This window comes from Carcharhinus amblyrhynchos, chromosome 26, assembly GCF_965287045.1.
Source record: "Carcharhinus amblyrhynchos chromosome 26, sCarAmb.v2.hapA, whole genome shotgun sequence".
NCBI classification, from domain to species: Eukaryota; Metazoa; Chordata; class Chondrichthyes; order Carcharhiniformes; family Carcharhinidae; genus Carcharhinus; species Carcharhinus amblyrhynchos.
This window is the reverse complement of record NC_137349.1, coordinates 12,090,675-12,114,768: the sequence shown is the minus strand read 5'-3', so window position 1 is coordinate 12,114,768 and position 24,094 is coordinate 12,090,675. Positions and strand designations below refer to the sequence as shown.

Sequence of the window (24,094 nt, the reverse complement as noted above, 5' to 3'; positions counted from 1 at the left end):
ACATAGACTCAAAATAAGTGGCAGTCAGTGCGGAGGGGACGTGAGGAAGAACTTTATTACCCAGAGGGTAGTAGGTGTCTGGAATTCGCTGCCCAGTTGGTGGTGGAGGCAAAGAGCCTAAACTCTTTTAAACAGTACCTGGATCAGCACCTGTCAGCTACAGGGCTATAGGCTGGGTGCCAGAGGGTGGGATTAGAAAGGGGACCTGGGTGTCCTCGGGTTGGTACAGAGAAGACGGGCTGAATAGTCTCCTTCTCTGCTGTAACTTTTCTGTGGTCAGTGCTGCTGAGATGTTGTGGGTGCTGCGTGAATCCTCATGAGTGTCTGTCTCCGTGCTCAGTGTAAAATGGAATGTTTCATATCCAGGCAATGTTCTGTCCAGATCTGATATTTCAGAATTAAACTGGTGAGATTCATACACCTCCGTGTGAAGCAATATGATAACTATAGGCACAGTATTGCTAAACTATTGTGGTTTTTCCTGTCACAAATAGTTTTCAATCTGGAATTCATCAGTAATTCTGGTCACATTATCAGTTGCACAATTTCTTGCACAGTGCTTAGGTACAATAGACTCATTTCCCTCACCATTCTTTTCCATTGGACACTCACTCCTTCCCCCTTCACCCCCATTGGATACAACATTTCCCTTCCTATTCACTCCCACTGTCTAGAATTCCAATGAAACAATTTTCTTCTTACTTATTTCCATTGTGAAACACCAATCCATCCACCACAAACATTCATGACCTTCGATTCTCAATATTCCGAGCATTGTCAAGATTCTGTCCCACCACAGCCGTGGGTTTCTGATGTTCTATTGGTGAGATGTTGCTTTGCGAGCTGTTACCTGCTTCTTGTTGAGTTACTGACTGGCTACTAATGAGCGCAGGGTCCCGAGAGCTTGTGTTTGCCGGTTTATACCCGCGGCCTCCCTGGACCAAGCAACAACAACTTGCTGTCAACTGAAATGGCTGCAGGATCAGTCAATGTGGGAGAAATGAAAACATCTTTTCTGCAGCAGGTCGGAATGAAAGGAATCCAGCCGCTTTGAGGATTGGTTGAGCAGGAGGAGATTGCAGGAGTGATTTGAACGTGCAAATGTGCACTTTAAATTCCAGTTTCCGGATTGGGAGTGGATGTGCGTCAGTGAGCACAGTGCTGAGAGAGAAAATAAAAAGTTTCCTTCACAAAAAACTTTAAAGCTTTTGAAAGTTTAGTGTCAATAGTAGGCTTACAATCACACTGCAGTGAAGTTACTGTGAAAATCTCCTCGTCGCCACACTCTGGCAGCTGTTTGGGTAGGCTGAGGGAGAATTTAGCATGGCCAATGCACCTAACCGGCAGGTTCGTCAGACGTGGGAGGAAACCGGAGATCCTGGAGGAAACGCACACAGACACGGGGAGAATGTGCAAACTCCACACAGGCAGTGACCCAAGCCAGGAATTGAACCTGGGTCCCTGACACTGTGAGGCAGCAGTGTTAACCACTGTGGGAATTGTTAAGATACAGGAAGCAAAGTTCTGCATGAATGCACCCATAGTTTTGGCAGCAGTGAGTCTTACTTGACGAAGTTTGACTAAGCTGCACTCTCCAGATAGTACTTATATTCATCTCTGTTGAACATTTCTGACAAGGGCAGCAGATACTGCCCCCTGCAACTTCCCGTCCAAGTTACTCACCATCCTAACTTGGAAATATATCACTTTTCCTTCACTGTCGCTGGGTCAAAATCCTGGAATTCCTCCCTAACAGCATTGTGGGTCAACCCACAGCACATGGACTGCAGCGGTTCAAGAAGGCAGCTCACCACCACCGTCTCAAGGGCAGCTAGGGATGGGCAATAAATGCTGGCCAGCCAGCGATGTCCCATGAATGAATTAAAAAAAACTTCCCCATTTCCCAATCTCCACAATGTCTATCCAATCAGTTGCCACAAAAGAAGGAAAGGTTTGTAATTCCATTGAGTCTTTCCAAACATTAGTATTTTTCAAATTACTTTGCAACTACAGAAAGTTCTTTTTAAATGAATTCACTGTTGAAATATTGGATGAAGGCAAAATACTGTGGATGCTGGAGTTTGGAACAAAAACAGAAAATGCTGGAAAAGATCAGCAGGTCTGACCACTGTCAGCTTTTCCAGCATTTTCTGCTTTTGTTGTAATATTGGAACTTGGCAGTAAATTGGTGCACAGCAAGCTCCAGGAAGCGTAAAGGAGAACATGCCCCTGTCTACGTCAATGGGGACGAAATAGAAAGGGTCGAGAGCTTCAGGTTTTTAGGTGTCCAGATCACCAACAACCCATCCTAGTCCCCCCATGCCAATACTATAGTTAAGAAAGCCCACCAACATCTCTACTTTCTCAGATGACTAAGGAAATTTGGCTTGCCAGCTACAACACTCACCAACTTTTTCAGATGCACCATAGAAAGCATTCTTTCTGGTTGTATCACAGCTTGGTATGGCTCCTGCTCTGCCCAAGAGCTCAAGGAACTACAAAACCTCATGAATGTAGCCCAACCTATCACGCAAACCAGCCTCCATCTATTGATTCTTCCCACTGCCTCGGCAAAGCAGCCAGTGTAATTAAGGACCCTACACACTCTGGACATTCTCTCTTCCACCTTTCTCCTTCAGGGAAAAAGTTACAGAAGTGTGAGGTTACATACCAACCGATTCAAGAACAGCTTCTTCCCTGCTGCAGTCAAGACTTTTGAATGGACTTACCATGCATTGAGTTGATCTTTCTCTACACCCTAGCTATGACTATAACACTACATTCTGCACTCGCTCGTTTCCTTCTCTATGAACGGTTTGTAAACGTGCAAGAAACAATACTTTTCACTGTATGTTAATACATGTGACAATAAATCAAATCAAAAATCCCACAAACAGCAATCTAACAATGACCAAATCATCTGCTTTAGTAATGTTAGTTGAGGATAAATATTGGCCAAGACACTGGGGAGAACACCCCCCCACTGATCTTCTCTGAGTATAGATGTGAGATCTTTATCATCCAGCAGCCATCTGAGAGGGCTGACATGTCTTATCCAAAAGACATTTCTGCGACAGTGCAGCACTCCTTGACACTTCAGACAAGCATTGTTAAACCCCTGGTTTTGCACTGGGAGCAGGATCTTTCTGTCTCAAGAAGGTCAGAGGTGAGCATGGGACCAATCGAGCCAAGACTGACCACCACTGATCACCAATCTGAAACTCCACCCTCTTACCTCAGAAGGAAATAGTTTTGGGATGATTTTCAGCCTGTGTTCTCTGTCAGAGAGAACAGCAGTGCTGGTGGAAAATCCCTCAAAAATCAGAAAACAGGATTCTCGCCGACAAGATCATGTTTTCCGATTTTCCACACTCCTCATCGGCAATGCAACAAAGTCCATGCCCAGAAAGGGTGGGGAACCTCACTTAAATACGTCTTCATAAGTTTTAACACACTAATTGAGCTCCCTACCACATGATACCCCCCTCAATGAATATTCATGTCAGTGAGGCTTACAACAGCTCTTTAAAAACAGGGTTCAGTCAAAGGGATCCAGGAGTGGGGCTAATTAGAGACCAAAAAGACGTTAACACATCGGGCGGAATTTTATAGGCACGTCCACCTAAGTTTCCTAAGAATCCGCCCGAGGCCAGCAGAGAATGATGTTCTCCGAACCTCACCCATCCCCGGAATTGGGGCAGGCAAACCGGTAAAATTCCAGCCATGGAGTCGGGGCATGACTGAGTTATTTAATGAAGACTTTATATCTGTCTTCTCCATGGAAGAAGATGCTGTCTAGACCGTTGGGAAAGAGGGAGGCAGTAGCATAGTGGTATTGTCACTGGACTAGTAATCCAGAAACCCAGGGTAATGTTCTGGGGACCTGAGTTCGATTCCTATCAAGGCAGATGGTGAAATTTTGAAATCTTGAGATTACTACCTTCGCATTCCTCTTTCTCAGCTGCCTACCCAGTTCCTTATAATCCCTTTTCATGACTGCTTCTCTCTTCCTGCCAAAGTCAGCAGTACCTATATGAATCACAACCTGCGGTTCCTCACCCTCCCCTTTCAGGATGTCTGGGACATGTCCAGAGACATCCCGGATCCCAGCTCCAGGGAAACAAACCACCACCCGCGACTCCCAACTGCGTCCGCAAAAACGCCTGTCTGATCCCCTCACCATGGAGTCCCCTATTAGTACTGCCTTGCTGCTCTCTTTCTTAGTTTTTTGAAGTACTGGCTCAGCTCCCGAGAGCTGGCCACTGCTTCCTCCTCCAGATGAGCTGTCCCCCCCAGCGGTACTCAGGCAGGGGTACTTATTTTGAAGGGGGACATCCACCGGCGTGCTCTCCATCACCTGAGGTTTCCCCTTCCTAGTAGTTACCCATGTGCCTTCTTCCCGTTGCTCCTATCAATTATCTCCTCATTCTCTCTAATGAGACAGATGTCCTCAAGCTGCATTTCCAGTTCCTTTACCAGGTCCCGTAGGGTCTGCAGCTCCACACACCAAGCACAGGTATGGATGTCTGGGAGACCAGGAGCCTCCAAGACCTCCCACATATTGCATCGGCAACAACATACTGGCCTCACACTCATACCTGCCCTTTTATAGAAACCCAGAGGAAAAAAAAAGTAATAAAAACTTATAACTTACCTTGCTTCACCCTTTTTGCTTTGGCCCTGTGAGCCAAAGCCCTTACAGCTCACACAAAAACAAAAACAAACTTACCTGCTCTCACTCCGAGCCCTTCTCCCTCTCTCTCTCTCTCTTTTTTAGGTTACAGGAGGAGGGAAGGGTGGGATACTCTACCTGTGTAGAGTATTGGGTTTCTTCACCTTTCCAATTTATGGTGGTCCAGAGGAAAAAAAAACTACTTCCCTATGACCACTCCTTGTATCCAGTTTAAAATTTTAAAAAAAAGCTAGAGACGTTAGTTTAAAAAAGAAACACAGTAATTTACTCACAAGCTCTCCTCTCACCAGTCTCTCCCTCTCTGATGTGCTCCCAAGGAACAATGAGGTCTGAGGTGAGTAACTTTTAAAAGTGAAAAAAAACTAAGCCTCCCTAAGACCACTCCCTGTATCCGATTTTAAAAAAACGCTAGAGACATTAGTTTGAAAAAGAAAGCATTCTTTCTGGTTGTATCACAGCTTAGTATGGCTCCTGCTCTGCCCAAGACCACAAGAAACTACAAAAGGTTGTGAATGTAGCCCAATCCATCACACAAACCAGCTTCCCATACCTTGATTCTGTCTACACTTCTTGCTGCCTCGGCAAAGCAACCAGCATAACTAAGGATCCCACACACACTGGATATTCTCTCTTCCACCTTCTTCTATCAGGGAAAAGTTACAAAAGTCTAAGGTCACATACCAACTGACTCAAGAACAACTTCTTCTGGCCTGCTGCTGTCAGACTTTTGAATGGACTTACCTTGCATTAAGTTGATCTTTCCCTACACCCTAGCTATGACTGTAACACTACATTCTGCACTCTCTTTTTCTCCTCAATGATCGGTATGCTTTGTCTGTATAGCGCACAAGCAACGATACTTTTCACTGTATATTAATACATGTGACAACGATAAATCAAATCAAATCAAATCAAAGTATGTAGTAGTGTCCCTGAGGGACACTTGCATTTGTTATGACTGGTCCCCAGATGAAATTCCTCATGTTTATAGTCCCTGGTGAGGAGGGAAGAACTGGTTCCTTTCCTGACTCAACCTCTCGGTTGGTCGCAGCAATTGGACTCCCAACATAAACACAGTGGCTACAAGAGCAGGTCAGAGGCTAGGCGAGTAACTCACCTTCTGACTGCCCAAAGCCTATCTACCATCTACAAGGCACAAGTCAGCAGCGTGATGGAATACTCCCCTCTTACCTGGATGGGTGCAGCTCTGACCATACTCAAGAAGCCTGACACCATCCAGGTCAAAGCAGCCCACTTGATTGGCACCACATCCACAATCATCCATTCCCTCCTCCACTGACGCTCAGTAGCAGCAGTGTGTACTATCTATGAGATGCACTGCAGCAATTCATCAAGGATCCTTAGACAGCACCTTCCAAACCCACGACCACTTCCATCTAGAAGGACAAGGGCAGCAGATACATGGGAATAACATTGCCATCCTTATCTAGTCTGGCCTATATGTAACTCCAGACTCATAGTAATGTGGTTGACTCTTAACTACCCTCTGAAATGGCTGAGTGAGACACTCAGTCCAAGAACAAATGCTGGCCTTGCCAATGACACCCATATCTCATAAAAAGATAAATACCACCTTGGTCACAGGAAACCATCCAAGGTGCCGCACCACAGGAGATATTAGGACAGGTGACCAAAGGTCAAAAAGGCAGATTTTAAGGAGCATTTTATAGGCACAGTGAGGCTTTGAGAGGGAATTACAGAACGTAGTGTCCAGAGTTTAACAGCTGAAGGTACAGCCCCGGAAGGTGTAGTGATAGATGCTGTGTAAGTGGCAGAGATCTTAGAGCGTTACATGGCTGGAGGGAGAGGTAAGGTAATGGTGTGATTGAGCGTAAAGATGAGAATTTTAAAATGAATTAAAACCATTACTGCTAGGGTCATGGCAATCTATATGTCACAAGGTAAGAACATAATTATATAGCAACTAAAAGAAGATATTCATCACCTTGAGTCAGTTCTTCGACTCAAACAAATTGTAGTCAATCATGATTGGGTCCATTCTTGAATAATGGGGATGATATTGGCTGTACAGTGCTTTGGGATGGTCCAGTGTTTGTGAGAGTCAATGTTCAAATGCAAGCTCTCTCTCTCTCTCTCCATCCGTCTCTCTCTGTCTTTCTCTCTATCTCTCTCTCTGTCTGTATCTATCTCTGTCTCTCCCTGTCTTTGCCTCTGTCTCTCTCTATCTCTCTCTGTCTCTATCTGTTTCTATCTCTCTGTCTCTGTCTCACTCTCTCCCTGTCTCCCTTTCCGTGTCTCTGTCTGTCTGTCTGCCTGTCTCTCTCTGCCTGTCTCTGTCTTCACTGTGAGACACACGGGTAGTTTTCATTTATATTTTGGTTTCTGAGTAGTTCTTCCATTTGCCCTTTCAGGTTGCTCACTTAATCCCATCATTTAGCTCTGTCCAAGCGCATCGCCTCCAGAATTAATTTCTCCCCTTTTAGCTTTCATGTCAGTTCCTTGCCCTGAACAGCTGTACAAATACTTTTTCTGTATATTTCCATTTTTTCATTTCCATCCTTCCACCATTGGTGACAGTGCAATCAGCTGCTGGGGGCCAAAGCTCTGAAAATCCCCCTCTTTATACCTCTCCACCTTTTACAATGTATTTAAAACCTGTATCTTTATCCGTCGATACACTGTCTTTGCTAATGGCTCCATTGAAGAGCCTTGGGATGGTTCACTACTTTAACGGTGCTACATCAATGCAAGTGATTGAAAGTCACTCTACACCCACCGCACCATCCACCACCCCCCACCCCTGCCCACGCTCTCACATCCCCCAACAACCACCATGCTTCTTGCTTTCATTATTTCACAATGACATCCATGGACACAGTCCTGGGAGTGGAGGGGATGGGCTGACCAGACTATGGAGTTGGTTCAGCACCACTCAATTTAAGAATCATTTCTATATTCCCTCCCGGTGACGGGATATCTGTCTCTCCACACTGCAAACTCACAGGACGTTTAGTGATGATACATCCATTACTCCAGAGCAGTGCCAACCCATATCTCACAATGGCATCATTCAATTGCCTCTGAAGTCATTTGATTGTTTTAATCTTTCCACTGTCACTTTCATTTAGTTGCCAATGATATTCAACATCTGGGAGTGTTTGATGGGGACAGTGTAGAGGGAGCTTTACTCTGTATCTAACCCTGTGCTGTAGCTGTCCTGGGAGTGTTTGATGGGAAAACACAGTGAGAAGTCTCACAACACCAGGTTCAAGTCCAACCAGTTTATTTGATAGTAAACCCACAAGCTTTCAGAAACGGTGTCCCTTCGTCAGGTGTGTGGAAGGTTCACACACCTGACGAAGGGACACCTTTTCCGAAAACTTGTGGGATTACTATTGAATAAACTGGTTGGACTCGAACCTGGTGTTGTGAGACTTCTTACTGTGTTTACCCCAGTCCAACGCCGGCATCTCTACATCAGTGTTTGATGGGGACAGTGTAAAGGGAGCTTTACTCTGTATCTAACCCCGTGCTGTGTCTGTCCTGGGAGTGTTTAAAGGGGTCAGTGAGTTTTACTCTCTAACCAGAGCAGTAGCTGCTCTGTCAGTGATTAGTGCTGGCATTAATTACCTGACATTATCAAATTCATTACAAGCTCTCCAAATGAACATATAATCAATTCTGCAGACGAAAATGAATTTGTGCAGGTTGGAGTTGGCAGGGTATAGGTAGAGCAGGAACCAATTCACTGTGCAGTATTCCTGATGTCTTGGGGCTCTGTAATAAGCAGTTACAGTAGTCAGTAATTATTCAGACAGGTAGATCATCAGAACACATTATCCTCTGATTTCACTGTTTGTGAATCTCTTATCATACAGGCTGGTAGATAATGCTGACCATCACATACTTCTGGTACATTAATTTTTCCATGTACCAGTCACGTTCCGATATGCAGTTAGCATGCCAACCTGATGTTAATTCGATATAAAATTCCGGGTTTTCCGGGAGCCTTTGAAGCCAATGCCAGTTCCATGATTTCAGCTGGAATGCTTGGCTTCGCTCCATCCTTCGGAGATGCCGGACTAAATAAGGAAGTGAGCTGGCTGCCTCCGCAGCTCCTGTTATTTATAACATGTGTTTCCAATTAACTCTTGCTGATGCATTCCAATTACTTACAAAATGTGTGTTAAATGACATTCTGAAGCCTCTTTAGTGAGTTTCCGCTCCCCCCATTCTCCCACACTGAAGCTCTGGGGTTGTTCTGAGTTTGCGAACACTGGGTTCCGTTGCTATTGTTTCTGATTGACCCGGCACACACTGAAAGAGAATCTTCACCCGGTCTCATGATAACGTCTATCAGTTGTGACTCAGTGGGTGGACCACTTTGTTCTTCATCGCTGGATTGTGGGTTCCAGCTTTAGTACGTATTCTAGGCTGACATTCCCAAAGCAGCACTGAGGGAACGCTGCACTGTCAGAAGTACCATCTCTTGGTTGAGATGGCAAACCACATCTGTATCTATTCTCTCGATTGGGCATTATTTCATGTGTCTTTGTCCTCAGTGTCCTGCACGGAACCAACATTTCTGAAACCAATTACAATATAGAACAAAGAAAATTACAGCACAGGAACAGGCCCTTCGGCCCTCCAAGCCTGCACCGACCATGCTGTCCGACTGAACTAAAACCTCCTACCTTTCCGGGGACCATATCCATCTATTCCCATCCTATTCATATATTTGTCGAGATGCCCCTTAAAAGTCACTATCATATCTGCTTCCATTACCTCCTCCGGCTGTGAGTTCCAGGCACCCACCACCCTCTGTGTAAACAACTTGCCTTGTACATCTCCTTTAAACCTTGCCTCTTGCACCTTAAGCCTTTGCCGTCTAGTAATTGACTCTTCTACCCTGAGAAAAAGCTTCAGTCCGTGCCCTTCACAATCTTGTAGACTTCTATCAGGTCATCCCTCAACCTCCGTCGTTCCACTGAGAACAAAGTGAGTTTCTCCAATCTCTCCTCATAGCTACTGCCCGCCATACCAGGTAACATACTGCTAAATCTTTTCTGTACCCTCTCCAAAGCCTCTATATCCTTCTGATAGTGTGGCAACCAGAATTGAACACTATATTCCAAGTGCGGCCTAACTAAGGTTCTCTAAAGCTGCAACATGACTTGCCAATTTTTAAACTCAATGCCCTGGCCGATGAAGGCAAGCATGCCATATGCCTTCTTGACTACCTTCTCCACCTGCATTCCACTTTCAGTGACCTGCGTACCTGTACACACAGATCCCTCTGCCTATCAATATTCTTAAGGGCTCTGCCATTTACTGTACATTTCCCATCTGTATTAGACCTTCCAGTCATTATTGTATTGCTGTCTGCAGGAGTTTGCTGTGTGAAAAGACAGGGATCTCACCTTCTGTCTTGAGCTTGATCGACATAATCCAAGCTGATTGGAGTAGGCATAGCTCCTCCTCCAAGGCTTGATCTCATTTGCACCTTAGCCAAACACCCTGCTGCTTTTTTCCTATTGTACGAGCCTCCACTTGCCTAATCAGGGAGCTTGTATTCTACGAGAGCCACGAGAAAGTCTATTGCCGATCTCCCGTGGCCATTGTAACAGTCGTAAACTGCTTTGGGACATCCTGAGGTTGCAAAAAAGCTATCAGAATGTTGACTAACCATTGTGATCAATCATTAATTATTCAAGAACGGACCCAATCATGATTGACCACAATTTGTTTGAGCTGAAGAACTGACTCAAAGTGGTGAATATCTTCTTTTAGTTGCTATATAATTATGTTCTTACCTTGTGACATATAGATTGCCATGACCCTAGCAGTAATGGTTTTAATTCATTTTAAAACTCTCATCTTTATGCTCAATCACACCATTACCTTACCTCTCCCTCCAGCCATGTAACGCTCTAAGATCTCTGCCACTTACACAGCATCTATCACTACACCTTCCGGGACTGCACCTTCAGCTGTGGACATGGGGAGAAAGTGCAAGCTCTGCAGAGACAGTGACCCAAGCTGGGAATCAAACCCGGGTCCCTGGCATTGTGCGGCAACAGTGCCAACATGCCTGTCGCTCATTGTTCTTGTAATTGTTCCATGGGACCTTTCACATCCACCTGACAAAGAAGAAAGGATCTTAAAAAGAATCGTAGAAACCCTGCAGTACAGAGAGAGGCCATTCGGCCCATCGAATCTGCACCGACCACAATCCCACCCAGGCCCTACACCCATATCCCTACATATTTTACCCACTAATCCCTCTAACCTACACATCTCAGGACACCAAGGGGCAATTTAAGCATGGCCAATGAACCTAATCTTGCTGTAAACTCTCAACAGAAAGTTGGCAACTCCAGTAGTCGGGGGGTCTCTCTCCCACAGCATTATACTGGGAATGTCAGCCTGGATATTGTACTCATGTTGTTCTGGGAGCTTGAACCCATAATCTTTTGTCTCTGAGCTGAGGAGGTTACTTACTGACCCATGACACCTTCAGATTTTTCTTTTGGACACTTGCGTATGTGCTGTCATTAAGAAGTCTCACAACACCAAGTTAAAGTCCAACAGGTTTGTTTGATAGCACAAGCTTTCAGAGTGTTGCTCCTTCTTCAGGTGATGAAGGAGCAGCACTCTGAAAGCTCATGCTACCAGATAAACCTGTTGGACTTTAACCTGGTGTTGTGAGACTTCTTACTGTGCCCACCCCAGTCCATGGACAGCACATCAGTGCTGTCCATGGGCACTTATTAAGAATAGTGGTAAAGGGATTAGTTACAGTGCACAAAGGTCCATAGACCATATAACGAGCTGATTAGATGAAGGAGAGCCAGTGGATGTTATCTACTTGGATTTCCAGAAGGCCTTTGACAAGGTGTCATACAGGAGGCTGCTGAGTAAGAGCCCATGGTGTTAGAGGCAAGGTTCTAGCATGGATGGAAGATTGGCTGACTGGCAGAAGGCAGAGAGTGGGGATAAAGGGGTCCTTTTCAGGATGGCAGCGAGTGACTAGTGGAGCTCCGCAAGGGTCAGTGTTGGAACCACAACTTTTCACTTTATACATTAAGAATCTAGATGAAGGAACTGAGGGCAATGTGGCTAAGTTTGCAGATGACGCAAAGATAGATGGAGGAACTGAGAAGGTGGGGAGGATGCAGAAGGATTTGGATAGAACAAAGAACAAAGAAAATTACAGTAGAGGAGCAGGCCTTTTGGCCCTCCAAGCCTATACCAACCATGCTGCCCAACTTAACTAAAACATTCTACCCTTCCAGGGACCCTCTGTTCCCATCCTATTCATGTATTTGTCAAGACCACCCTTAAAGGTCATCATTGTATTGTATCTGCTTCCACTACCCCTGCCAGCGGTGAGCTCCAGGCACCCACCATCTTCTGTGTAAAAAAACTTGCCTCGTACATCTCCTTTAAACCTTGCCTTTCGCACCGTAAGCCTATGCCCCCTCCTAATTGACTCTTCCACCCTGCGTAAAAGCTTTTGACTATCCATTCTGTCCATGCCCCTCATAAGCTTGTAGACATCTATCAGGTCGCCCCTCAGCCTCCATTGTTCCAGTGAGAACAAACCAAGTTTCTCCAACTTCTAATGCCCTCCATACCAGTCAATATCCTGGTAAATCTTTTCTGTACCTTCTCCAAAGCCTCCACATCCTTCTGGTAGTGTGGCAACCAGAATTGAACATTATACTCTAAGTGCAGCCTGACCAAAGTTCTATAAAGCTGCAACATGAGTTGCCAATTTTTAAACTCAATGCCCCGGCCGATGAAGGCGAGCACGCCATATGCCTTCTTGGAGTCTGTCAGTTTGAGGGGTTGTATTGATTCGAGACAGATTAGAGGAGTGGACAAAGAAGTGGCAGATAGAATACAATGTGCGAGGTTAAGCATTTTGGTAGGAAGAATAGGGGCATAAACTATTTTCTAAATGGGGAGATAATTCAGAAACCTGAAGCGCAAAGGAACTTAGGAGTTCTAGTTCAGGATTCGATTAAGGTTAACGTACAGATTGAGTTGGCAGTTGGGAAGGCAAATGCAATGTGAGCATTCATTTTGAGAGGACTAGGATACACACGCAGGGATGTACTGCTGAGACTTTATAAGGCTCTGGTCAGGCCATGATTGGAATATTGTGAGCAGTTTTGGGCCCAGTATCTAAGGAAGGATGTGCTGGCCTTGGAGAGGGTCCAGAGAAGTTCACGAGAATGATTCCTGGAATGAAAAGCTTGATGTTAGAGGAGCATCTGGGTCTGTACTTGATGGAGTTTAGAAGGGTGAGGAGGGATCTCATTGAAACTTACAGAATACTGAAAGGTTTGGGTAGAGTGGACATGGGGAAGATGTTTCCATTAGTTGGAGAGAGTGGGATCTGAGGGGCACAGCCTCAGAGTAAAGGAACGACACTTTAGAACCAGGAATTTCTTCAGCTAGAGAGTGGTGTATCTATGGAATTCATTGCCACAGAAGGCTGTGGAGGCTGGGTCATTGAGTGTATTTCAGACAGAGATAGATAGGCTCTTGATTGGTAAGGGGATCAAAGGTTATGGGGAAAGGACGGGAGAATAGGGTTGAGAAACTTATCAGCCATGATTGAATGGTGGAGCAAACTCAATGGGCCGAATGGCCTAACTCTGCTCCTATATCTTATGGTCATTTCCCACCATTAAAGAGGGATAATTGGTTATACAAAGTTTGAGGAGCGTCATCCCACAAACATGTAGCAAAGCATGGAGATACAAGCTATGGCAGGTGGTTCAGAGATTGAGGTTGCCCCATTAGCATCATTGTGCATCACACCCTAACCATCGAACAACTGATCACACACACACAGTTCTGAAATGGTTATTCCTTAACCAAAATCACATAAGCAGATTATCTGATCATTTGTGGGATCTTGCTGTGTATACCGCCTGCCAAGTTTCCTGCATCACAATCACGGGAGTGTGACTGTGTTGTATTTCGTCTTGATCGAGGATGTACAATCAAAAATCTCGCCCTAAAGCGATTAAATGAACTGTAAGAACACAGATTAACATTAGTGCGGCTTTTAAAGAGTGGAACTAAACCGTCTGAAACTTGAGCAGTTATTGTTATCGGGGAGCTGATTTGACTAAACCTGCCGGTGTTGGTTACTCACATTTCCTTATCTGTGTTGATTGTTGCCACTCAGCAACCTGTGAACAGTCGGTGATTAATCGATAAATGAGAGAGAATTGAGGAACCGATGAATGGGTGTTGACTTTCGGCTTTGCGTTATTTTACACTAAGCACCATTCCCTTAGAAGCCAACACCAGCAACTGTTGCTTCCAGCAGCATCCATACTTTCACCACCTGTTGCACCATTGTTATTCCCCTTCCTGTTCTCAAACTGTGGACCAGCAACTTGGGAATTCATCAGGGCAGAAGTAGGCACAGAACGGGGTTAGATACAGAGTAAAGTCCATCGACACTATCCCATCAAACACTGTCAGGACAGGTACAGCACAGGGTTAGATACAGAGTAAAGCTCCCTCTACACTGTCCCCATCAAACACTCCCAGGACAAGCACAGAACGGGGTTAGATACAGAGTAAAGCTCCCTCTACAATGTCCCCATCAAACACTGTCAGGACAGGAACAGCATGGGGTTAGATACAAAGTAAAACTCCCTCTACAATGTCCCCATCAAACACTATCAGGACAGGTACAGCACAGGGTTAGATACAGAGTAAAGCTCCCTCTACACTGTCCCCATCAAACACTGTCAGGACAGGTACAGCACAGGGTTAGATACAGAGTAAAGCTCCCTCTACACTGTCCCCATCAAACACTGTCAGGACAGGAACAGCATGGGGTTAGATACAGAGTAAAGTTCCTTCTAAAATGTCTCCAGCAAACACTCCCAGAACAGGAACAGCACAGGGTTAGATACAGAGTAAAGCTCCCTCTACACTGTCCCATCAAACACCATCAGGACAGGTACAGCACGTGGTTAGATACAGAGTAAAGCTCCCTGTACAATGTTTCCATCAAACACTCCCAGGACAGGAACAGCACGGGGTTAGATACAAAGTAAAGCTCCCTCTACACTGTCCCCATCAAACACTGTCAGGACAAGTACAGGACAGGATTAGATAAATTCAATATAAACTTTAAAAGGGAATTGGATAAATACTTGAGGAGGATTAACTGAGGCAACGTGTCATTATTAACTAAGGGAGTATGGCTGAAGAATTATGGGGGTGGGGAAGAGAATTCAAAGAAAGTAATGTTGGGTAAAAGTACCATTTAATTTTTAAAGCCCATATAATTATTGTTTTCAATCATCCAATACTGATATTACAGTCAGCTTCCTTAGTTCTAGTTTATATGAACTAGTTTGAGTTGTTTTCTGTAGGAAAGAGGACAAAAGGCAACTTGCAGATAAAGCACACGCCCCTTATTTACAGAAATTAAACATTGCTGACTATTTCAGAGATGAGTTACATTTCTCCAGTTCTCGGGTTACTCACCAATCCTGTATTCCTTGTTTGAGTCTGGGCACTCCCTTCCCTACAAGTTGTGTCACTTCTCCTGCACTTTGATTTGCCAGGTGCAGAAGCTCATGGTATGTGGTTATGAGCTATGTGACGTTACTGTGATGCTGGCGCTAACACCATTGACATCAATGCTGTCTGTATTGAATGTTCCTACGTGCCTTTGTTTTCTGTTTCTGATCATTTGTTTTGATGCAGTGAGGGAAGGACTTTTGACTGCTCCAGTCTCTGTAATCTCCTCCAACCCTCAACCCTCCCAGATCTCTTTCCTCCTCCAAATCTGTCCCCCTTTGCACATTCATGATTTTAATCGTTCTGCCATTGGCAACCCTGCCTTCAACTGTCTGGGTCTTAATCTCTGGAATTTCCTTCCTGAACTTCTCTCACTCTCTACCTCACTCATTTCATCAGTGCCTCTGGCAGCTGACTAGAATATGAATTGTGCAACCCCCCCCCATCACAACTTCACCAACCGTCCACCCTACGACCGATATAATTGAGGGGCCCTAATGTCTGCTTTTGATCTTCTTGGCCAATGAAGAATGGGCCAGGCTCGTTACTCACCCCAAACATGGAGGATGCAGCATTGCAGATGTTGGAATGTGAGAACTTGAGTGCACAAGTGCTGGCTGCATTCACTAACACTCTCCACGATGGAAACACACTGTTTACCATATCGGCAGTGACTGAGGTATCAATGTTCATGAATCATAACACTTCAACAAACTGCTTTCATTTGCAGAGAATGGGTCACTGTCTATGAGATATCCATACCCTGCAAACAAAAGGAATATGTCCAAGTCTTGCGCCTTTTTTGAATTACCCGGGAGCTTGGGAAGACTTTAATTCCCTGTTGCTTTCTTCATTGCACCCTCTTGCCACTCAGAGTCAACTTGCCATCCAAGGATAGGGAGCTTTAGTTCAGTCAGGCAGCATAGTTGGTGTGTGCTTGGAGGGCTGAAGGGCCAGTAATTTTCTTTGTTCTTTGTTCAATCAGAATCCTGTGAATTGTTATGGTTGTTTGAAATTTAGTATTCTTGTATTTGTCCTGATGAGTGCAAGATGAAAAGCTTTGGAAACTTATCTTTCACTTTTCAGTAATAATCAAATAAGAACATTGGAATAGGAAGAGGTCATTTAGCCTCGAAAGCCTGCTTGACTGCTCAGTTAGTGTGTATCTGCTTCCATGCCCCGACCTTGGCTCCACAGGCTTTTTACACCCACATCAAACAAAATCTGTCAGTCTCAGATTTTAAATGATTAATCGTGTGAGCATTCATTGCTTCTGGTGGGAGAGAGTTCTATAATTGATGGCACAGTGGTTAGCACTGTTGCCTCACAGTGCCAGGGATCCAGATTCAGTCCCTGGCTTGGGTCACTGTCAGTGTGGAATCCGCACGTCCTTCCTGTGTCTAAATGGATTTCCTCCGGATGTTCTAGTTTCCTCCCACAGTCCAAAAGACATGCAGGTTAGGTGAGTTGACCTGAACAGGCGCCAGAGTGTGGCGACTAAGGGATTTTCACAGTAACTTCATTGCAGTGTTATAGAGCCATAGAGGTTTACAGCATGGAAACAGGCCCTTCGGCCCAACTTGTCCATGCCACCCTTTTTTTTTAAATGCCTAAGCTAATCCCAATTGCCCGCATTTGGCCCATATCCCTTTATACCCATCTTATCCATGTAACTATCTAAATGCTTTTTAAGAGATAAAATTGTACCTGCCTCTAGAACAACCTCTGTCAGCTTGTTCCAGACACTCACCACCCTCTCAGTGAAAAAATTGCCCCTCTGGACACTTTTGTATCTCTCCCCTCTCACCTTAAACCTATGCCGTCTAGTTTTAGATTCCCCTGCCTTTGGGAAAAGATATTGACTATCTACCGTGTCTATGCCCCTCATTATTTTATAGATCTCGATAAAGTCACCCGTCAGCCTCTTATGCCCCAGAGAAAAAAGTCCAAGTCTATCCAGCCTCTTCTTATAACTCAATCCATCAAGTCCCAGTAGCATCCTAGTAAATCTTTTCTGCACTCTTTCTGGTTTAATAATATCCTTTCTATAATAGGGTGACCAGAATTACACACAATATTCCAAGGGTGGCCTTACCAATGTCTTGTACAATTTTAAAAGACATCCCAACTCCTGTATTACAGTTCGAAAGACAGTTAGGTGCACTGCTCATGCTAAATTCTCCCTCAGTGTACCCGGATAGGCGCCGGAGTGTGGCGACTAGGGGTTTTCGTTGCAGTGTTAATGTAAGCCTACTTGTGACATTAATAAATAAACCTTATAATTCTATCACCCTTATGTGTGAAACCCCTCTCTGAAATAGACTGTCTTTAATGTTAAAGTTTGTCACCTACTGCTAGCCCCTCCCTCCAATGGAGAATGTTTCTATCACTCCTGTCAACAATCCTCAGTTTAAACCATTATGTAATCTTTTATTTTCCAAAGACTACAAGCCTGGTTTCTTTCATCTCTATCATGGATGACGCAGTGGCGCAGTGATTAGCACTGCTGCTTCACAGCACCAGGGACCTGGGTTCGATTCCTGGCTTGGGTGACTGCCTGTTTTGAGTCTGCACATTCTCCCCATGTCTGCATGGGTTTCCTCCAGGTTCTCTGGTTTCCTCCCACAGTCCAAAAGACGTGCTGGTTAGGTGCACTGGTCATTCAAAATTCTCCCTCAGTGTACCCGAACAGGCGCCTGAGTGTGGCGAGGTAGGTGTTTTCACAGTAACTTCATTGCAGTGTTAAGGTAAGCTTACTTGTGACGCTAATAAATAAACATTATGTAATCTTGGAGTTTTGGTGTGAAGATATTACAGCTTCAGTGAAGATAGTTCCTCAGAATCTCACCTAAGAGTCCTTTCATGATGCGTGAATCTAGTCAGTCACTGTCAACAGGTATGATCGGGATGTCAATCACACCGCCCCCGCAACCCCGGGCCGGATAACCACGCAGCTCAAATATCCCAGCTGGTTTTACATGGCTGCACTGAGCAGGGGGTGACCTTTGCTGATTAACCTTTCAAAAACAAAACAAGTTACATTTCTATGGCACCAGTCACGGCCTCCAGCACCCTGAAGCACTTTACAGCCAATGAAGTATTTTCCTAAAGTGTAGTCACTGTTGTCTGTTAGGAAATCTGTGCACAGCAAGATCTCACAAAAGCCATGTGATAATGGTTAGAAGATCAGAGTGGCAAGGTGGCACAGAGGTTAGCACTGCTGCCTCACAGCACCAGGGATCCAGCTCAATTCCAGTGTCTGTGTGTGGAGTTTGCACATTCTCCCCGTGTTTGCGTGGGTTTCTTCCGGGTGCCCCGGTTTCCTCCCACAATCCAAAGGTGTGTGGGTTAGGTTGATTGGCCATGCCAAATTGACCCTTAGTGTCCCAAGATGTATAGGCTGAGGGGATTGGCCTTGGTAAATGTGTGGGGTTATGGGGATAGGGCAGGGAAAGGACCTGGGTAAGATACTCTGTCAGAGACTCGGTGTTGATTCAATGGGCTGAATGGTCTCTTATGCACAGCAGGGATTCTATCATCCATTCTTGGTGCTGATGGCGGAGGGATAAATATTTGCATGGACCCTGGTTATCAGATCTCCATCAAAACAGGGGGATGGAATCTATGACATCTTTGACAGAGGGTTGGTTTAAGATCCCATCCAAAAGACAGCACCTCTGACAGTACAGCACTCCCCCAGCACTGCACTGGGCTCAGCTCTCTGGACAGGGATTAGACCCAGAGACGAGGACAGCCCACTCAGCTTGAGGCTGACCCTGGAGATCAAGGTATGACCTCCAGGCCAATCTTTCTGGCCAATCAAATAAACCAACCCAAAAGGAGGGGGGAACCACCTGGAACAAAAGACAAAGTGGAAAGGAAAGTTAAAACATCAAATTAAAATGTGATTAAAGGGGTCAGTGATGCACCCTAGTCCCTGCGGTGCCCAGCGGGCATGGAAGGCGTTAACAGTGCCCTTGGACACCACATACTTCCTCGCCAGGGATACCTGGACACAGAATATCGCTGCAGTATAGAGGGGCAGCAACCAGCGTGACCTCCAGCCCAGGTCCTTGAGGGGAAGGGTGTGAGTCAAGGCTGCATGCTACCTCTTGGGATGGCTGAAAGGGTTAATACAAATCCTGTTAACAAAAGTCTGCACATTCTCCCCTCTGACATTCTTTTTCTCTTTCTGAACAAACATTCCCTTATCACTGGGAAGCTATGGCATGGATCAAAACACACACACACACACACACACACACACAATCTCTGATGTCATATTTAGCCCCTGGAAAGGCAGAAGAGATCACTTAGAAAATCTAAAACCACACACAATCGACCCTGTTCCCCACTGAAATCTGTACCTATACCCCAGGGCTGTGAGCCAGCCTCTGACTGGGCTCTGATTCCTCCCACTACACTGAAAAAAAGCAAAATTCTAGCACAACCCAGGCAGGAGTGTTTGAGACAAAAGAGGCAACTCTCGTCTAGGGAGACACAGGAGTAAGTTCATTCCGCTTCTGGGTGGGGGAGTTACTCATTGAGCAGTAAATAGCTCAAGTAAATCCGTGAACGGCGGGGGTAAAGGTTTGTGAGAAGGAGAAAATTCCTACTCATTACAGAAGGGCTGATAACCAGTATCAGATTCCAAGAAGCGAGTGAACTTGTAAACGCTGCCCGGATCTGGGGTGGGGGTTGGATTGCAAATTATGTTTTCCTGTGAATAGCTTGATTGTTGGAGCTCAGGTGAGAGTCCCGGGACGGGAACTTCCTTCTTAGCGCCTGGATCGTGTGTCTTATCCGGAAAGGAACTTGTTAAACTGAACTCAGAATAAGCGCCTGTCCTGTATCACACTGGAGAGAGGTGGAGAAGTAACAACAGCCCCCAGGAGGAGGAAACTCAGCAAACTGGAGAAACTTTTCGCCTAAACTGTTCTCTCTGCCTCGGTGCGCTTTTTTATTTGGGAAGCGGGGTCGGGATTTTTTTTTTTCGCTGGAAATACCAAGCGTTGTTGGGGCTGCGGTTTCTGGAGCTGTCCCAGGTGTGGTTCTCTCTGCTTTTCATATCCTGGAGAAATGGGCACTCGCGGAATGATTTCCGGGAGGGTGGCATACAGCCAGGTATAATTTCCCCCAAAACTCCCACAGCACCCGGACAGGCAGCTCTGCTCAGCGGCTGCTGCTTAAGAGAAGACAGACAGATTTTGGGAAAACAAAAATCCAAACTCCAGACTACTGTTTTCCCCCTGACTCTCTCTCCCGGTGAAGCCCAGCCCCAAGAGGAAGATGTTAAATTTTGCCCAGTGCCGCCTCTGAGGAAGGACAGCGATTGCCAGGAGTTTAGGGAATAGATGGATCCTCTAACTTGGGAGCAGAAGGAGAGGCTGAGGCGGCTACAGTTCAGCCACTTCCCCAGTCGCAGACACTCGTGGATTTGGTGAGTTACTTGGGGAGGGGAGGATACAGAAAAAACAGTGGCAGAATCTGAGAGCTCTTTAAACCCACATACAATCTCAGCCACTGGCACTGGGGAGGGTGCGGAGGAGATTCACTAGGTTAATTCCAGAGTTGAGAGGGTTGGCTTATGAGGAGAGACTGAGTAGACTGGGGCTATACTCATTGGAATTCAGAAGAATGGGGGGGGGGGGGGGGTCCAACGTACACAATTATGAAGGGAATAGATATGAGAGAAGCAGAGAGGTTGTTTCCACTGGCAGGTGAAACGAGAGCTAGGGGGGCATGGTCTCAAAATAAGGGGGAGCAGATTTAGGACTGAGTTGAGGAGGAACTTCTTCACTCAAAGAGTTGTGAATCTATGGAATTCCCTGCCCAGTGAAGGAGTTGAGGTTACCTCATTGAATGTTTCTAAGGCAAAGATAGATTTTTTGAACAGTAAAGGAATTAAGAGTTATGGTGAGCGGGTGGGTAAGTGGAGCTGAGTCCATGAAAAGATTAGCCATGATCTTATTGAGTGGCAGAGCAGGTTTGAGGGGCCAGATGGCCTACTCCTGCTCCTAGTTCTTATATTCGCTCTAACTCTGTGAGTTAGAGGCAAAGCACTTTATGGATCTCTCAAAGAGTTCTACAGTTAGTGAATTTTCTCAACTGTACTCGTTGTTTTAATACAGGAGACTCAGCAGCCAATTTCTGAACAGCAAGATCCCACAAACTGCAGTCTGATTCCTCCCTTCATCCCCCATCTAATTTTGTAATCTTGATTGAGGGGTAAATATTGACCAGGTTGCCAACTATTAGTGGCTATCATCCAAAATACAGCAGCCTCTAATAGTGCAGCGCTCCCCAGTGCTGACCCTGCGACAGCACAGTGCCCCCCCAGCACCGACCCTGCGACAGCACAGTGCCCCCCCAGCACCAACCCTGCGACAAGTCTCAATCTGGAACCATGAGTGCAAAATCCCACATGACACTCCCAGTGCCAGTGCTGAGGGAATGCTGCACTGTTGAAGGTCCCATCTGCTTTCTCAGGAGGATGATGGAGATCCCATGACGTTACTTCAATGAGGAGCAGAGGTACAAGTGGCAGATTTGTATCCCTCAACCAATATCACTGAAGTAGACGATCTGTTAACTTTGCAGTTTGTGGGAGCTTGCTGTGCACAAATTTGTTGCTGTGTTTCCTACATTATGGAAGTAATTGCACATTTAACATACTGTATTAGCTGTGAAGCTCTTTGGGACTTCCTGAGGTTGTGAAAGGTGCTATAGAAATGCAAGTCTGATTTTTATTTCTTGACCATTAAAATTACTACATTGCTTGGCCAATTCTGTTTTGGGTAGACACGGTGGCACAGTGGTTAGCACAGCTGCCTCATTGTGCCAGAGGCCTGGGTTCAATTCCGGCCTTGTGCAAACTCCACACTGTGTGGAGTTTGCACATCCTCCCTGTGTCTACATTGGTTTCCTCCGGGTGCCCTGGTTTCCTCCCACAGTCCAAAGATATGCAGGTCAGGTGGGTTAGCCGTGGGTAAATGTGCAGAGTTACTGGGACAGGGTGGAAGGGAGGGCCTGGGTGGGTGGCTCTTTCAGAGAGTAGGTGCTGAGCAACAGGCTGGATGGCCTTTTTCTGCACGGTAGGGATTCTATGGTGTAGCACAGAGCTGGCTCTGGTTGACAATTCAAACCACACATCATGCCTGGAGTTTATAATCCAGCTTTTTATACCAATGAAGTCACTGGGCAAGTGCTGCACTGTGCCACCTTTTGGATGAGATATTAAAGCAAGGTTCTGTTCAGAAACGGTAGACATGGAAAAAATCCCACTACACTATCCAGGAGAAAGGAAGAGAGTTTTCCAGTGTCCAAGCTAAGATTTCTGCCTCATCTTGATAGCGGATGGCTGCCTGTGGGATCTGGCTGTTGTGTTTGCCTACCTCTGATCAGTCACTGCATTGTGCAGTAACTGTGTGTGGGGATATCTCTGCAGACGGGACATGGGTAATGTTCTTTGTACCCAGGACCTCAGCTTCCAATTGGAAACATTGCAGCCTTTGCGTTCAGCTACTTCAGAGCACGAACTCTCTCCTCCACCTTCACCCCATTTCAATTTATTTTATTTCATTTTATTCATCCGTTTTATCCTCCTTTCTCTCCTCTATTTTTCCACTTCTTCATTCCAGCTCTCCTCTCTCCCCCCTCCACAATCTGTACCTCTCTTCTGCCATTCTCATTCTCAATGGACACTTTTAGCCTCTTCTGTATACTCACTTACATTCCCTTTGTCCCATTCTACCCCTCACTGCGCCACCCTCATAGTATAAATCACTGCTGATTCTCTTTTCCTTTGCTCTGACGAGGAGTCATCCAGGCTCGCAACGCTGGCTCTGTTCTCCCCCACGGACACTGTCAGACCTGTTGAGATTTTCCAACATTTTCTGTTTTTGTTTCAGATTCCAGCATCCACAGTGCTTTGCTTTTATCCTCCTTGTTATGGATGGTTCCATTAAGCTTCTCTGCTACAAGGGAGGCAATCCCAGCTCCTTCAATCTCTACATTTTGTGGTTCAGGGTTTTGAAGGGAGGGGTTGATGAGTCAAACCTGTCTTCATGTTTTGGATTTGGTGTGGCTCAGTATCTCTGACTGGAGATTGCAGCAGACTTGGACAATCTCTGATAGAACACTCGAATACCCTCCCAGCCAGCTGCATATACCCTAACTCACCCCGAGACCCAATCGCCCATCACCCCCTGTGCTCAGCTGGCGACACTGACTCCCAATCACACTGCAACTCTGTTTAAAATCCCTCTCGCAGCCTCCGCTCTCCCTCCTTGTACAAGTGTTATATTAATGCGGTTGTTGTTGTCCATTTGTCTGAATGAGTGCTGCCTCAGGCTGCTGTGTGTATTGATTCTGAGACCAGTTGATGATGTTCTGATGGAATTGGTTCCTGGATAAGGGGAATAAATCATGTGTAAACAGAATCCAAGTCGATTTGTTATGGGTGTATCTGTGGAACGGGCTATTGCAGAATTCTAGGAGGGGTTGGGGTGCTGAGTGCCTCCCTCCCTCCCCCCCTCTTTCACCACCGCCCCCCCCACCCCCTTCCTGATAAACATTGTGGCCAATTTTGCTGCTTGACAGGAAGGTGGTGAGTACAGGGATTGGACAAAAACCTCTGGACTGAGGTGGCGTTGGTCTCTCTAGTGTGAAATCAGAAGTTATTCCACTCTGTGCATGTCAGCTCGAGATATGCAAGTTGCTGCTTATTCTTCACATACCAATCTCATTCTTGTTCTGTACATGCTCTCCTACTGCTGAATCACTGTCTCAATGACTTCTCCGGGAGAATGGCGAGAACGACGATGCCATCAGCAGTCGAACAGCCAGTTGTGAGGT

At 45.7% G+C, this 24,094-nt stretch overlaps 1 protein-coding gene and 1 long non-coding RNA gene across 3 annotated transcripts in view; one reads left to right on the top strand and one right to left on the bottom strand.

The window, feature by feature from the left end:
* The window catches only part of LOC145358811 (uncharacterized), a 54,375-nt gene extending 39,101 nt beyond the window's left edge, over positions 1 to 15,274 (bottom strand). The window contains exon 1 of the long non-coding RNA XR_013889510.1: positions 15,203 to 15,274. This is a non-coding gene — a long non-coding RNA (uncharacterized LOC145358811). The remainder of the gene's footprint in view (positions 1 to 15,202) is intronic.
* The window catches only part of LOC145358806 (3',5'-cyclic-AMP phosphodiesterase 4C-like), a 307,845-nt gene that overhangs the window by 187,242 nt on the left and 96,509 nt on the right, over positions 1 to 24,094 (top strand). The window contains exon 1 of one of the 2 annotated variants that reach the window (XM_080213114.1): positions 19,755 to 20,678. The exons of the other annotated variant lie outside the window; for it this stretch is intronic. Within the exon in view, the coding sequence (XP_080069240.1) occupies positions 20,593 to 20,678 (86 nt within the window). The 5' untranslated portion in view covers positions 19,755 to 20,592. Of the gene's footprint in view, positions 1 to 19,754; positions 20,679 to 24,094 lie in introns of those variants that run through there. 2 annotated transcript variants of the gene reach the window in all.